Source organism: Pipistrellus hanaki (assembly GCF_964339955.1).
Source record: "Pipistrellus hanaki genome assembly, chromosome: 16".
Classification (NCBI taxonomy): domain Eukaryota; kingdom Metazoa; phylum Chordata; class Mammalia; order Chiroptera; family Vespertilionidae; genus Pipistrellus; species Pipistrellus hanaki.
The window spans coordinates 48,872,663-48,887,680 of NC_140518.1; the positions used below are offsets into that span (position 1 = coordinate 48,872,663).

Below are 15,018 nucleotides of genomic sequence, written 5' to 3' on the forward strand. Positions count from 1 at the left end.
CCTTGGCAATCTCAGACCTACCTTGTTGGAGTCCTGACATGCAAGTAAGTATGACTTCCATGAAGAACACAGTATTAACCCCCAAGATCAGATTTTTTTTCTCCTGGAGATCTTGAGATTTTTATTACTATTAAATGTAGTCACACATAGGAGGCCAAACATTGTGCAAGAAGCTTTTAAAATACTTCTCATTTGATCTTCACATCAACCCAATGGGAATTATATGTATAAATGAGAAAACTAAGGATTAGAAAAATTAATTTACTTATCCTAAGCCATCCAGGACTCCAAATCAGTCTAATTCCAACATCCACAATGTTGGAAGCTACCCATTGTCTTCACTTTCAGAAAAGTATAAACAAGGAGCCTAGAATGCTGGTGAACCTTGAGCTCTGGCAAGGGCCAAAGCTATGCACCGATTGTTTAGTTGAGACAATGGTGACTCAAGCAATTTCCTGACCAAATAGTCTCAGAGTAAATATTTACTGACCTTTAAGATAGTCTGACTGTTACCAGAATTGCCTGTCTAAGGGCAATATGTGTATCTAAAATTGAATAGAAGGTTGGCAGGGCCTGAGCACCAGCCAAGTCCTTCCCTAGAGTTGGACTCTCTGCCTGGCCCCCCATGATTTCCAAATTCTTATTTCTTATCTAGTCTTGTCATTTGCCTGCGACCCTTCTCCAGGTCTTGAACCCAAGCCACGTGGGACATGGCATCTCACATCACACCTTTCCCACTAAATCAGCTTGTTGTGATGTGAAAATGGAGACAGAGCAACTACCTGCTACCTCTTTTTCTTTTTTATAATGATTCTTTAAAAAAATATCTTTATTGATTTCAGAGAAGAAGGGAGAGGGAAAGAGAGATAGAAACATCAATGATGAGAGAGATGGGATCATTTCCTGCACCATTGGGATCAAGCCTACAACTCAGGCATGTGCCCTTGACCAGAATTGAACCTGGGACCTTTCAGTCTACAAGCTGATGCTCTATCCACTGAGCCAAACCAGCTAGGGCTACCTGATACCTCTTGTTCCTTGAACCTTAGGAATATTTGAACTACGTAAAATAACCTTTGGACTGGGCCACAGCAACAATGTCTTAAAAAACAATTGTTTGTAAATCAACAGGAAAAGCAGACATCCTGACCAGAAGGTCTGAGGATTCTTTCTAAAGACCGAATCAGTAAGCAACTATGCGGAACTAAAGAGGAACTCAGCTTGTTAGCAGCAGTTGCCTGGCCCCTCTGTTAGAGACTGTCTGCTTAACCTGTCAAATCTGTTCCTGCCCTGAATGGACACCTGGCTTCCCTAAGATTCAGTACTGAGCTTTTGCTCAATAAACATAGCAAATTTTAATCTAATCTGAAATGATATGACTATCTTCTGAAAAACAAGAATTATAATAAATAAAGCAAGGCTATTATAAATTCAAAGAACATTAGAGATATAGAGTATATTGAAACATGCACTCAAAAGTTATTTTCAAGCATTCATGCAGCATTTGCTGAAATTAATGTTACTGACCAAGGAAAATATAAATAAAGAAGAAATGGAATACACTACATTTTCTAACCATGATATGGTAGAATTACAAATATAAATGGAAGTTTGAAGGGAGAAGGGAAAACCCCATAACACCTGGAAATTAAAATAAACCCTCCTAAATAGCTAGTAAGTCAGAGAGAGAACTTTGAGTTAGAAAATAAGAATATTATAGATTTAAAATGCATGGGTTGCTGCCAAAGCTTTTTTTTTTTTATAATATATTTTATTGATTTTGTACAGAGAGGAAGGGAGAGAGCTAGAAACATCGATGACGGAGAGTCATCGATCAGCTGCCTCTTGCACACCCCCTACTGGGGATATGCCTGCAACCAAGGTACATGCCCTTGACCGGAATCCAACCCGGGTCCCTTCAGTCCCCAAGCCGACACTCTATTCACTGAGCCAAACTGGTCTTGGCCAAAGCTTTAAAGAGAATAAATTTATATCCCTAAATACTTTCAGTAAAAAATTTTAGAAATAATGAAAATATTAAACATTCAACTGAAGAGAAATAATTAACAAGCCATAAAGAAGAAACAATAAAGAAATAAACCAATGAATAAGAAAATAATCAAACAAAAATAGCTGTCAAAGGCAGGAGCTGATTCTCTAAATATTGAAATATACAAGCCACAGACAAGTCAAAAAGAAAAAAAATACCAATAAACCAAACAGAAACAAGATAAAATGTCATAAAACAGTATGAGAAAAAAAAAAATCACAAAGAACAATTTTTGTTAAAAATTTTCTAAAATGGACTCAAACAGCAGAATACTTAAGTCGGCCAACATAGCAGAGACTGCTCATTGCCTTCCAACACCCAGTCTCCCTTTCTACTTGACCGAGGCTTAAAGTCTCAGCGGGCCACAAGGTCACCTGGCTAGAGACATTCCCTGGCCTTGCAGGCAGGTTTGCCATGCCACTATATTTCAGCAAATGGGATCAGAATAAAAGAGATGCCATGCAATTTCCAGGTCACACCTTTAAAAGGGAGCTGCTTGCCCTCCAGTTCTCTGTCTTCCCTCCCAATGGCCTGAAATTCGCAGTAGGAGAGTGTTCCAGCTTCCACCATAGGGAGGACAACACCCTAGAAGTGGTGGAGCAAAAAGATGGATCAAACCTGGTTTCTAGATGAGCTCATGGACCAGAGCTGCCTCCCTGACCCACCCTCATCACTGCCAGCCACCTACCAACTCAGACTTTTACATGAAAAAGAAACTGTCTTTCTTGTCCAAACCACTTGGACAGCTCTGTTAAAGGTGCAAAACTAAATTCCTAGCCAACAGAGTGAATGACTATGAAATAAAAAATTAAAAGTATTAGGTAGTAAGCAGGAGGGAGGAGGGAGGGAGGGAGGGAGGGAGGGATGGAGGGAGGGAGGGAGGAAGGGGGAGAGAGAGAGAGAGAGAGAGAGAGAGAGAGAGAGAGAGAGAGAGAGAGAGAGAGAGAGAAGGGTTTAGATAAATAAAAAAAAATGTGAATATCTTAAGAATGTAGAGTTTATTCCATGACACTAGGGGGATTCACTAGATACAATGAAAAGATTTTGGTGGAAGAGAAACAATAAGAAGCCGAGGGAGAAAAACACAGTGTAATGTGGAGGTAAGACTTGAATTAAAGAATCATCTGAGAGGATTCCTATATTGAAGCCTCAGGTTACCTCTATACCAGTGTTTCTCTACCTTTGTTCAGGTCATGATGCCTTTGGCAGATCTCATGAAAATTATAACTCTTCTCCCAGAAAATTCCCACATATAATTATAAGGTTCTTGAATCTGAGGACTGAAAAAGCTCACGAGGCATGTTCATTAAAAAGGAAATTATTTGGCCCCATCCCAGATCTAAAGCAGGACCTCTACTCTAGGCCTGAGGAACAGGAATTTACATTGTCAACCAGTACGTTGCTAAACACTGTTCTAAAGATAACTTCTGAAACCCAAATTAAAAACCCTTCTTCACAAACTTGAAAATCCAATTGAAATGTTTTACCAAAAGGTTTCTCGAGTCCAGGCACTGCTGGGTCCTGCCTTCGCTCCCTCAGCAGAGACTCTTCATGCTTGGTTTTTTGAACCACTCTTCATCTCACAGCCCAGCAGCAGAACCTGTGCCAAGTTTAAACACAATTTAAAAGAATAACTGATTCTAGCTCTCTATCTCTCTTCCTTCCTCTCTGTAAAAAATCAATAAAATATATTAAAGAGAGAGAGAGAGAGAGAGAGAGAGAGAGAGAGAGAGAGAGAGAGAGAGAGAGAGGTACCCAGTAGATAGAGTGACTTTAGATGAATTAATGTCAGTCCATCCATTGTACTTAGGAAGTAGAGAATTTAGGTGCACACATGGGTAAGTTGATACATTTGATCATGGAAATAAGAGCGAGTTCTCTTCAGATTGTTTCTGACTACTTTAAGGAGCTCATAGTCTAGTGGGGATTTGGATAATAAGCATACAATGTTTACATGTGCTAATATAAAATAAGTTCTATTACAGAGTTATGTGTAATATCTTAGGGGAGTCAAGGCTTTGGCTCAGGGAAGGCTCCATGGGCTAGATGAGGCCTGAGATGAGTCTTAAGGAATGAGTAGTGGTTACACCAATGAAGAAGGAATGGAAAACAATTCAAGGTAGAAAGATTGCCAATAACAAAGGCACAAATGAATCAAACACCATGGTAGGACAGGACCAAGCACAAAAAAGTGTTCAGTACTTACTGGTGTTAATTAAATCACTGGTGTTTTCAAGGACTTACCGTATTTAGTGTGACTAGAGACCAGAGATGAAGCCAGAAAGTACTATGCAGCTGTCGGTTATCCAAGTGTTAAGTTAATTACTATGAAACAGCAGAGTCAAGGGACAAGGTGCTGAAAACTATATTCTGGAAGAGACATTAAAGATCTGGAAAATTTAGGAAACAACCAAGATGGTAAGTTCCTTAGCATCTTAAATGCTTCTCTTATTGATGGACTGTTACACTTTGTCTTAAGAATATTCTGGTTGACTCATAGTTCACAAATTATTTTTGAACTAAGATTGAATTTATCCTTGAGGCCGAGACCGGTTTGGCTCAGTGGTAGAGCGTCGGTCTGCGGACTGAAAGGTCCCGGGTTCGATTCCGGTCAAGGGCATGTACCTTGGTTGCAGGCACATCTCCAGTAGGGGGTGTACAAGAGGCAGTTGGTCGATGTTTCTCTCTCATCGACGTTTCTAGCTCTCTTCTCCTCTGTAAAAAATCAATAAAATATATTTAAATAAAATAAAATAATAACTGAATCTGTTATAACAAATATTAACAATGGCTACATATCAATACCAGTAGATCTTAACTTTGGGGGGATCCATCTGAGAATCTGACCTTGTCCACAGAATAATGCACATATTATTTCCGACCCTTTCAAACCTATCCACTGACCCTCAAGTTAAGAAGCCCAGTTTTATATGGTTGGGAAAAAAAAAGGCTAAAAAATAACAAGGGAAAACTATTTTTTCCAAAACACTGCTTATGTGGTTTAAGATATTTTCAATTCTAAGGAACTACAGCAATGGCTTTCTGCATCTTTTAAAAAAGTATATATATTTTATTGATATTTTACAGAGAGGAAGAGCGAGGGATAGAGAGCTAGAAACATCAATGAGAGAGAAACATCGATCAGCTGCCTCTTGCACACACACACCCCCCCTCCCCCACTGGGGATGTGGCCGAAATCAAGGTATATGCCCTTGACCGGAATCGAACCTGGGACCTTTCAGTCTGCAGGCTGACGCTCTATCCACCGAGCCAAACCGGTTTTGGCGCTTTCTGCATCTTTAAAACTTTTTAAAGAATGACCTGAATCATTTTTTTTTTAATTTGTAAAGACTAATTTCTCCTTGGCAATATGTCAGTAGATAATGCTAGTCTAATATGTTTAACAACCAAACTACAACAAACGTGTCTTCAATTTTATAATCAGAAAAACAAAGGTATTTAAAATAATATATATATGACTTTGGTACAGGTGTAAAAGTCCAGTAAAATTCCAGAGTAGCTTGCACACCCCCAGCTTCTAATATTGGTTTGGCTACTGTGGAAATGTGATTATAAGCAAGTCACTTAAGCATAACGAATCAGACATTAACAAATGAGACTAACCATATAATGTTTATTCTACTTTTGCCTTTGACATTGTGCAGAAGAAATTAGGCCAACGTTTCCTCAGAGTCATAGTGTCCTAGCTAATTGTTGTGACTTGTCCCAAGCCGTCTTCCCAAGCTCTGCAGAAGTATCAGACTTAAGAAGCTTCACTTGCTGTGGCTCCTAAGCCAGTGCAGCTATTTAAAATTAATGAGAACTTGAGCGCCATGGACCCGAGAAGCATTTCCCAACTAAAAAAATGCCACTGTCAGGTCAGCGAGAGGGGAGCGATTTAAAGGTGGTTATTTGAAATGCCGTGAAATGAGCACTCAAGGAAAAGGTGGCTGGGTTACCCAGGGCAGGAGATCGTCCACCTGTCAGGTCGCTCAACGGGAAACCCAGCTCCATCCTGCGGGTTCAGAAGCCAGGTCAGAGACTGTCTGTCCCTCCGCAGCCTCACCCTCTTCCCTGACTGCCCTGCTCTGCCCCGGCGGGGACCAGCGCTGAGGGCCCCGCCCAGCCCCGCGCGCCGAGGCCCGATCGCGTCGGGCAGGAGGCCGAGCCAACACTGAGTCGGACCTGGCCGCAGGAGGCCCAGCCCCAGCCGCCCCAGGGCGGGCCTGCGGGTACTGGGCTCTGCAGGGGCGGCCACGCCCGCGCGCCCGGCGACAGCGACCGGAGGTGCTGCCGTTCAGACCCGGCGTCGGGGCGTGAGTACCTAGCGGCCCCACTGCGCACGCGCGAAGGCCCGGCCGCGGCGCAGGGCGGGAGCGGCCCGGCCCGGGCGCCGAGTGGACGCGGCTCCCTGCTCGACAATGCGCCTGCGCGGCGGCGTGGGAACTACAGCGCCCAGAGCCCTCAGCGCCTCACCTTGTTCTCATTTATGAGGGAGTTGGCTGTGTTTATCGTGAATTTGAGTGACCTGGAAATTCAGTAAGTTTTTGTATTGAAAGGCCACAACTGTGTATGAAGCCCTACACAAGACAATAGCGTCACTAGGAGGAATGACACAATCTTTGCCTCAGAACATTTCTCTGTGACTAAGGAAAGAGCCGCTAGGACCGCAGCCTCCCGTGACGGAGTTAAAGCCCCAGATGCCCTTAGGTGTGTGGCCACGCCTCTGCTGGTCTTGCCTTCACATTCTTTTTTTTTTTTTTTTTTTTTTTTTTTAAATATATTTTTATTGGTTTTGTACAGAGAGGAAGGGAGAGAGAGAGTTAGAAACATCGATGAGAGAGAGTCATCGATCAGCTGCCTCTTGCAACCCCCTACTGGGGATATGCCCGCAACCAAGGTACATGCCCTTGACCAGAATCGAACCCGGGACCCTTCAGTCCCCAAGCTGACGCTCTATCCATTGAGCCAAACCGGTCTTGGCTTGCCTTCACATTCTTGATGGAAAACGTCGGTATTGCCTTTAGTACAGTTTTTGGGTCTTTGTACCGGAGCTTCTCTCTTGACTTATCCAAATAATTTTAATATACAATGTGATTAATATATTATACCATACAATTAATAGTATTTTTAATGTGCAGTGTTATTAATGGTGATATGTTATATATGTATTATAGAATAATAATTATTATTTTCTTAAATATTTTCATTGATTTTCAGGAGAGTGAAACACCAATGTGAGATCGAATCATCCATCCACCCTCTCCCCCTCACACACACACACTGGGGATAAAGCTGGCAACCTGGGCATGTGTCCTAACCAGGAATCAGGTAACCTTTCAGTGCACAGGACAACGCCCAAGCAGTTGAGCCACAGCTGCCAGGGCTCCATGATTATTTTTAAAGGCATGTTTTCCTTTGCTTAAGTTCTATCGCTTTAATGCCCAAAGGCCATATTCTCCACAAACAGTCCTCAAGGGCTCTATGGCAGCTTCCCTCAACCATGAGACTCTTTCCTCTAATCCATTCCTACTCTGTGAGCCTTGGATTCTGTGCTGCTTTGTGTATGAGGCCTACTCAAGGTCAGCCTCCTCCAGATGGGGATTTGCAGGGATAAATAAAACTCAGTGAAACTGAACACAGTATAAAATGGCTCTTGAGATCTCAAGGAGCCAATGGATAACTTTAGGGAAAGTATGACATAACCCAATGACATTTGAACTATCAGGGGAAAGAAACACAAGGGGAAATGAAACTCCTGGAGATAACAAATATGATATCCAAAATGAAAAATATACTGGATTGGATTAAGAGCAGGTTACGCACTGCAAAAGAAGAGATAGTGAAGCCAAAGACATACAAATAGAAACTGCCCAAAATGAAATAGGGAGAAAAAAGATGGAGAATGAGCAGAGTAGCAGTGAGTTATGAAAAAATATAAGGCAGTCTAACTATGTGTAAATTAGAATTCTAGAAGGAAAAGAGAGAGAGGGAGTAGAAAAATATTTGAAGAAATAATGGCTAAATATTTTCAAAATTTGAAGAAAACTATAAATCCACAGATTCAAGAAGCTCAATGAAATTCAAATAAAAGATAGTGTGATTATAAGGTACCTTGATGAAGAAAACCACATCAAGGTACTTTATAATCACACTGCTACAAACCAGTAATAAAGGAAAAATTTAAAAACAGAGGAACAAAATAATGTACAGGGTGGGCAAAAGTAAGTTTATAGTTGAAATACAAACAAATAATATAATAATAAATAATAATACAAGAATAAACATTCATGTACTCACAATTATAGACCTACTTTTGTCCACCCTGTAGTATTAGGAAACAAAGATAATTCTCATAGAAAAAAAGTAAGCTAGAAGACATTGGAACAACATCTTTAAAATATTCGAAGAAAGAAACCCATCAGCCCAGAAATGTATAACCATCAAAAATATTTTTATGAATGAAGGTGAACTGATAGTGCGATAAGATGGAGTAAACACAGTTCTCCCTATACTTGCCAAATACAGCTAAAACCCTTCAATTCTCCTATATAACAAAGAGGTAATATGCCAATTGACCCTCATGCCCTTGTGTTACAAGATGGCCACCCCCACATTGTCACAAATGGCCCGCAGGAGAGGGCAGTTGAGGGTGACCAGGCCTGCAGGGGAGGGCAGTCGGGGGTGATCGGGCTGGCAGAGGAGCAGTTAGGTGTCAATAAGGCTGGCAGGGGAGTGGTTAGGGGAATATCAGGCTGGCAGGCAAAGTTGTTAGGATTCAGTAGTCCAGGATAGTGAGAGGGATTCTGAGGGGTCCCAGATAGGAGTGTGCAGACTGGGCTGAGGGACACCCTCCACTCCCCCAGTGCATGAATTTCGTGCATTGGACCTCTAGTATCATATATAAAACAAGTATAAGAAGACTCTGAAAGCTGGACAGAAGGTAGTCCAGGTAGCAACCTTAAGACCCAAGGGAAAACACAGTGGTGAGTTGCCTAGGCTTTCTTTTCCCTGGCTTGGGTTCTGGAGAAGCTGGCAACCCAGTATGTCAATTGGTGTAGGTTTTTAAAAAGCCCCAAGAAAAGCCTGGTCTCTCCAGCCAAGGGACCAATAAAAAAGCAGCCTGGCATGACTGAAAACTTAAACACACACACCACTCCACTCCTGTCAAACACTACAGAAAAAACTAGTCCCACCTCATCCCCATCAGCAAAGGCTGCATGGGGAACTTAGATTTCCACCCTTACCTATGAAGTGTCAGCTCTGTCCCTGCAGGGGTGCTGCCAGGAGAGGCTGTGTGCGGAGCTGGGACTGTCATTTATGCCTTGTATTGTTAAGCTTTCCCCCATGCAATGTCAGTGGCAACCATGTGGAAGCAATAGAGTGCCTCTCCCCTCCAGACAAAGTGTTGTCAGTGGTGCTGGCCTAAGGGGGAGCCTGAAATTCCACTCCTGCCCAGCAGTAACAAGAAGTCCCCCTCTGTGGAGCTATCAATAGAGGCTGAACTTCCAATCCCACCAAACAATAAATAATGAGGTGGTGAACTTCATTCTCTCACCAGAGTGGTATTAGAGAAGGTCTGTAAAACATAAGATTTAAATAAAAATCCGCAGTACAATACCTACTCAAAGTCTCCCCAATTTTGGTAAAAGACACAAATCTGAAAATTCAATAAGTAGAGAAAATGGCAAGCAGAATAAACACAAAGAAATCCAGTCTAAGAATGATAATCAAATTACTGAGTTTGCTGAAGAAGGAGCGCATGATGCCAAAGTGGTAAGGGATTAAAATTTAGTTATCTGGATACTAGATGGGTTGAGCCCCCAAATGGTTTCAGCACCCAAAGATGGTGAGTTAGAAGTTTTTAAAGGACTGTAGGCAGGCTTTTTCTGGGCAGAGAATTCTCTGTGCAGGTCTGGATCCTGGGAAACTCCGGAGGGGAGAGATAACGGTCTTAGCAAGTAGAATATGGTCTTAGCAAGTGGGAAGTGGCATAAGTGAAAGGGAATGTCTGTTGTGAAGAGGCCTAAAGGTCAGTTGCCAGGGGAGGGGTATTGATTCAATTATTTGATCAAACCTAACATTCCAGCCCCCACCTTTTTTTAATTTTAATTTTAATTTTTATAGAATAGAAACTAAGGTTACTTCCTGCTGATGGGGGACAGGCACCGAGATCCTTAAGGAATGAACTTTGATTGTAGTAGAATGGAACACTGTATAGGTTCCTCCTGGATGGAGCAAGGGGTTGCAGCAGCATGATTTCCCTGAGAGAGTGGTTGGTGAAGGCTGAAAGTGGTCTTGAAGGAAAGATGAAAAATGGCACAGAATACACGGGCCAAAAACAAATATGAGGAATAGGGATGTTAATGATCATAAGAAGAGAAGTAGCCAGGTATACCAATTTATATTCTTTAGCCAGTAGTCCCATGAATTTGATTGACATTCTCTGATCTTTGCAGCCCTGTTAGTTTTTAGGTAGCATCTCTGGCTAGGCCAGGCTGATGGATATAAAAACAATATTCTTCCTCAAGAAAGAGGCATAGGCCCCCTTTCTTTGCTGCTAGGAAGTCTAGTCCTCTCTGATTTTGGAGGGTGACAGCTGTTAGTGAGTCTATCTGATCCTGAACTTGAACTAAAATTTTGGCAATGTCATCTAGGCTTTCTTGTAGGTCCTGAGACAGGATTTCAAAATATAATAGAGCAGCGGCTAGGTCCCCTTTGCCCTTCCCAACCCGTGTTGTGATACCAAGGGTTATTAGGATTATCTGGACTGCCCTTTTGTGTCGTACCAGATGGGTTACAGGAACAGGTAAAGAATTGTTATTGGGGGCTATATCTACATTCGGTCAAAGATGAAAGTTTAGGTTTCTGTCTAGTTGGTGGGGCAGATATGTGTTTTCCCCACAGAGGAAGAAAAATCCATGATCATGGAGACAAGCTGAAAGGTATAGGGAGAAGAGGTGGACTAAAGGGTATGAGTTTCCTTTTCTCAGTTCTGCATTCCAAACTGAGAGTTAGTTGCCATAGTGCTACTGTTAAGGGGTGACAGTTGAGTGGTTGAGATTCTATTACAGTGAAAGTAGGTTGGAATGACAGAATGGGGTATTATTTAAGGGGGAAGCAAAAGGAAATGAAAGGTTCAGTTAATTTGCTAGAAAGGCTCACAGAACTCAGAGAGGCATTTAACTTATTACATCACTATCTATAATAGGGGTGTCGAACTCAATCAGAGAAGGGGCCAAAATCTAAAATCCAGCCTAAATCGCGGGCCAAATGGTTTACTGAACAGTCATAAACTGACAATGTCATAAACTGACAGCGGAGTGCAGTGATGACAGCGCGGTGCGGGCCACATTGCGAGGCCTGGCGGGCTGGATTTGGCCCGCGGGCCTTGTGTTTGACACATGTGATCTATAATAATAACAGCACAATATGCTAATTAGACCTAACATCCTTCCAGATTAAGCCAGGGCTGCAAGGCAAGCCCGGTCCCAGGTGCCAGAGGGAAGCTGGTACCAGCAGCAGGGGGAAGAAAAGCCTACTCTTGGACAAATTTTTGTGCATAGGGCTTCTAGTACTATATAATAAAGAGATAATACGCAAATTGACCCTCATGCCCTCGCACAAGATGGCTGACCCCACGTGGTCAGAGATGGCTGCCACATGATGGCTGGCAGGGGGGGTAGTTGTGGGTGATCAGATTAGCAGGGGAGGGAAGTTAGGGGTTACCAGGTCAGCAGGGGAGCAGTTAGGCATCAATCAGGCTGGAAGGAGAGTGGTTAGGGGGTGTTAAGGCTGGCAGGCAGGCAAGAGGTTGTCAGCCGGCAGTCCTAGATTGTGAGAGGGATGTCCCAGATTGGAGAGGGTGCAGGCTGGGCTGAGGGACACCTCCCTGCCATGCACGAATTTTGTGCACCAGCCTCTAGTTTTATTATAAAAGGATATAACTGAGGAAAACCAGATGGAAGAAATGCTTAGGACAAGTGTGGGGAAAGTGCATGGAGCTTCCATGTTCACTCCAAGCACATTACTTTCCTCAAATTTCCACGTTTACCAATCTGGAAGCTCTGTGAATTCCATCTGGCCTTTTGGTTAATTAAATCATTGATCATCAGTTACTAATTCAATCTTGAGCCCTTCTCCCCTCTCAAGAGGGCAGAGTGTTGGAGTGAAAGTTCTGATCCTCTAATCACATGGTTGGCTCTCCTGGCAACCAGCTCCTACTCTTCAGTGGGGGCTTGGTTATCTAAACTTCTGGCCTTACTTATCAGTAAATCATATTACTTCTATATCTTTAAGATTATGAAAAATTTAACATTTTGGATTTAATTGCATTGAATTGTACTCATGACAAACTTTTTGATATCAACAATTGTGCTGCTCTTTAGTTAGCTTATACACAGTACATAATTTCCCAAGGACCTTGTAGGGAGAGGTTATAGGGTTAAGCCTCAGACTGACCTGTTGGCAAAGCCACAAACAAGTACCAGCTTAGAGGGCACAGCCCTCTTAGCATAATTAAGCTTAACCATATGAGGACGCCTAGTTCCTTCCTAGGTAGCTGTGGGAGGTGCAGCAAGTGCTGCCAAAACAAGTGAAACTCACAGGAATATTGTAACTATGGTGACCACGACCTTGTTTATCTCCGACTATAAAATAAAGGTTCAGCTTGCTGTCTGTATCTTTTCTCTATGGTCTATTCTCTTTGTTGTTGTTTTTTCTAAATCCTTCACCGCCCTCCCTCAGGCTTGCCGAACCCTTGGCTGTGCTGGCCTAGGGTTAACTTTAAGACCTAAAACTGATAATAAAATGAGGTAATTGTATTTTGTAGTCTGAGCACATATACCACATGACATTGTGGCTGATCTGCTGACTGACCTCACCAGCACAAAACAGAAGCTGGACCTGCAATTGCTTTGCTGTCCTCTGAATTTTTCTTTTAGAAGCTGCTGCAGGTGCGCCCGCAGGGCCTGCTCACACTGGCTCAGGCCACCGTCCTGTCACAGCTCGCGCACACACGGGGCAGGCTCAGTGTGCTGCCCCAGTCACGTGGCCTTGGAAGGCTTGGGCTCCACTCCTGGTCAGTCGGCTGTCCAGTCCGATCAGCATCTGCCCACGTGTGAAGGGGCCTCCACTGGGCCTGGCTTTGGGGACTCTGGTAGGTCAAACACAGCGCAGCCTTCCTCCCATGTGTGGTCCAGGTAGCAGCGGTCTGGTCTTTAGGTAGATCTTCTGTGAGTACCCTTTCGTGCATATGTCACAGCCCAGCTCCTCCCAACCCACTCAAACCTTGGGCTGCAGCGGGCCGCTTGGGCATCGCCCCTGGCTAGGGAGTTCGATGGTTTCTTTTGGTTCACATGCATGGATATTTAAGTTAAGTATGGACCTACCAATAAAATAGCTTGGTCAAAGTGACTGCATATGTTCAAATAAAATACATGTCACCAAAAAGTTTTCCAGAGATATTTGATCACTATACAATTCATCCACCAGTTTAAGAGAGTTCTAATTACCTCTCTTCTTGACTTGATGGCCACAGTAGAAACATGACAGTCATAGTTATTTCCTCTATGAAATACTGGGACTTATTTAAAAGTAAAGTGAGATTACTTTCTGATTTCAGCCATTCTGCTTCATTGGTGGTGGTATTTTATCTTTGATATTTTAATTATTAAAAGATCTGAACACATTGTTATATGTGTTTGTTAAAAAATTTTATATACTGTTTTTAAGGTTGGTACGTTTTATTTTGCATTTTCCTATTGTGCAGTTAATCTTTCTAAATGATTTTGAGAAATTTAAGGAAATCTTTTTTTTTTTTTTCTTGTTTATCTCTACCCCAGGGGTGGGGGAACCAGGCCTTGGAGGTCAGGGGTAGGGATGACATGGAGTTTTTCCCTGACACCCTTACATCTCTGCATATCTGAAAACATTTTTGTCCAGTTGTAAGCAGTTGTTTTGAACTTGCTGTATTATGGGCCTCCCAGTAAACTTATATTCGGATAGGGTGTAAAGACAACATGCTCTGTGACAAGTGCAGTGCCAGGGGTCAGAGGAAGGGAGCACAGGGCTGAGGAGTCAGGAGGAGGGTTGCTTGGGGGAAGAAAGAAACTGAAGCAAGAGACTGAGAGGAAGTCAAACTTGCTAAGAAAAGTTTGCTATGCTGGGGGATTTGACAGAAGACCAGGGCTTAATAAGGATACGTCAGGCTCAAAGACCAGTGTGCGCAAATGTCCTGTGGTAAGAGCAACTGAGAGCTGGAGCCATAGATGTTCTCTGCTCTAGGGAGTACACATCTCATGTTAGTTTGGCTCTGAAAATCCTGTATTATCAAAAATGACCCCAGACTCCCAGCCAGAGGGGCTCATGGGGCTTGGGAGGGGCGAATCCACCAGCAGCTTCCCCACCCACTCTCAGTCAGGGCACTTTCCCGTGATGGAGACAGGTGGGACAGGACTCCATAGATGAGGGCTGGGTTGCCCAGAGGCCAGGATACCCAAGCAAACCTGGAGGGACAGCAGAGGAAAGGTTGGTAGAAGAAGCATCTCCCATGTGACACCCCAGGAGTCACTTTCCGTCAGACAATGACACTCTTTATGTCCCCCGAGTCCCTCATTCCCCATTACGAGCAACCAAAAGTTCTGCAAAATACTACGAGGCCAAACAGGGCCGAACTGACAGGAAGTGATCTGCTGCCACTTGACCCCACTAAGTGTCAACACTGAGACCAGCAGAAGCATGTGGGCATGGACATCACTGCACTGTCTGTAGTATGTGGAATGGGGAGGCTGAGATGCATGGGAACAGAGGGGACCCTCGGGGAAGGTGGAAAGGTCAGGAACCAGCCGGGTGGGGTACGAGCCTCCACCACCTACCCGGTGAGGCTGGGCGAGCATAAAACAATAAATTCTTGATATAAAATTCTTGACTATTTTTCAGTTAAATGTGAAAATATATTCTTCCACTAA

At 43.2% G+C, this 15,018-nt stretch overlaps 1 protein-coding gene across 2 annotated transcripts in view; it reads right to left on the bottom strand.

Annotated features, from left to right (window-relative positions):
- The window catches only part of ZNF286A (zinc finger protein 286A), a 35,392-nt gene that overhangs the window by 124 nt on the left and 20,250 nt on the right, over positions 1–15,018 (bottom strand). The window contains exon 6 of one of the 2 annotated variants that reach the window (XR_014792952.1): positions 3,538–3,650. Coding sequence is in view for 1 of the 2 variants with exons in the window: in XM_084861542.1 (XP_084717668.1) it covers positions 14,468–14,556 (89 nt within the window). In the remaining variant the exon portion in view is untranslated. Of the gene's footprint in view, positions 1–3,537; positions 3,651–13,994; positions 14,557–15,018 lie in introns of those variants that run through there. The other variant, XM_084861542.1, reaches the window with a different exon arrangement.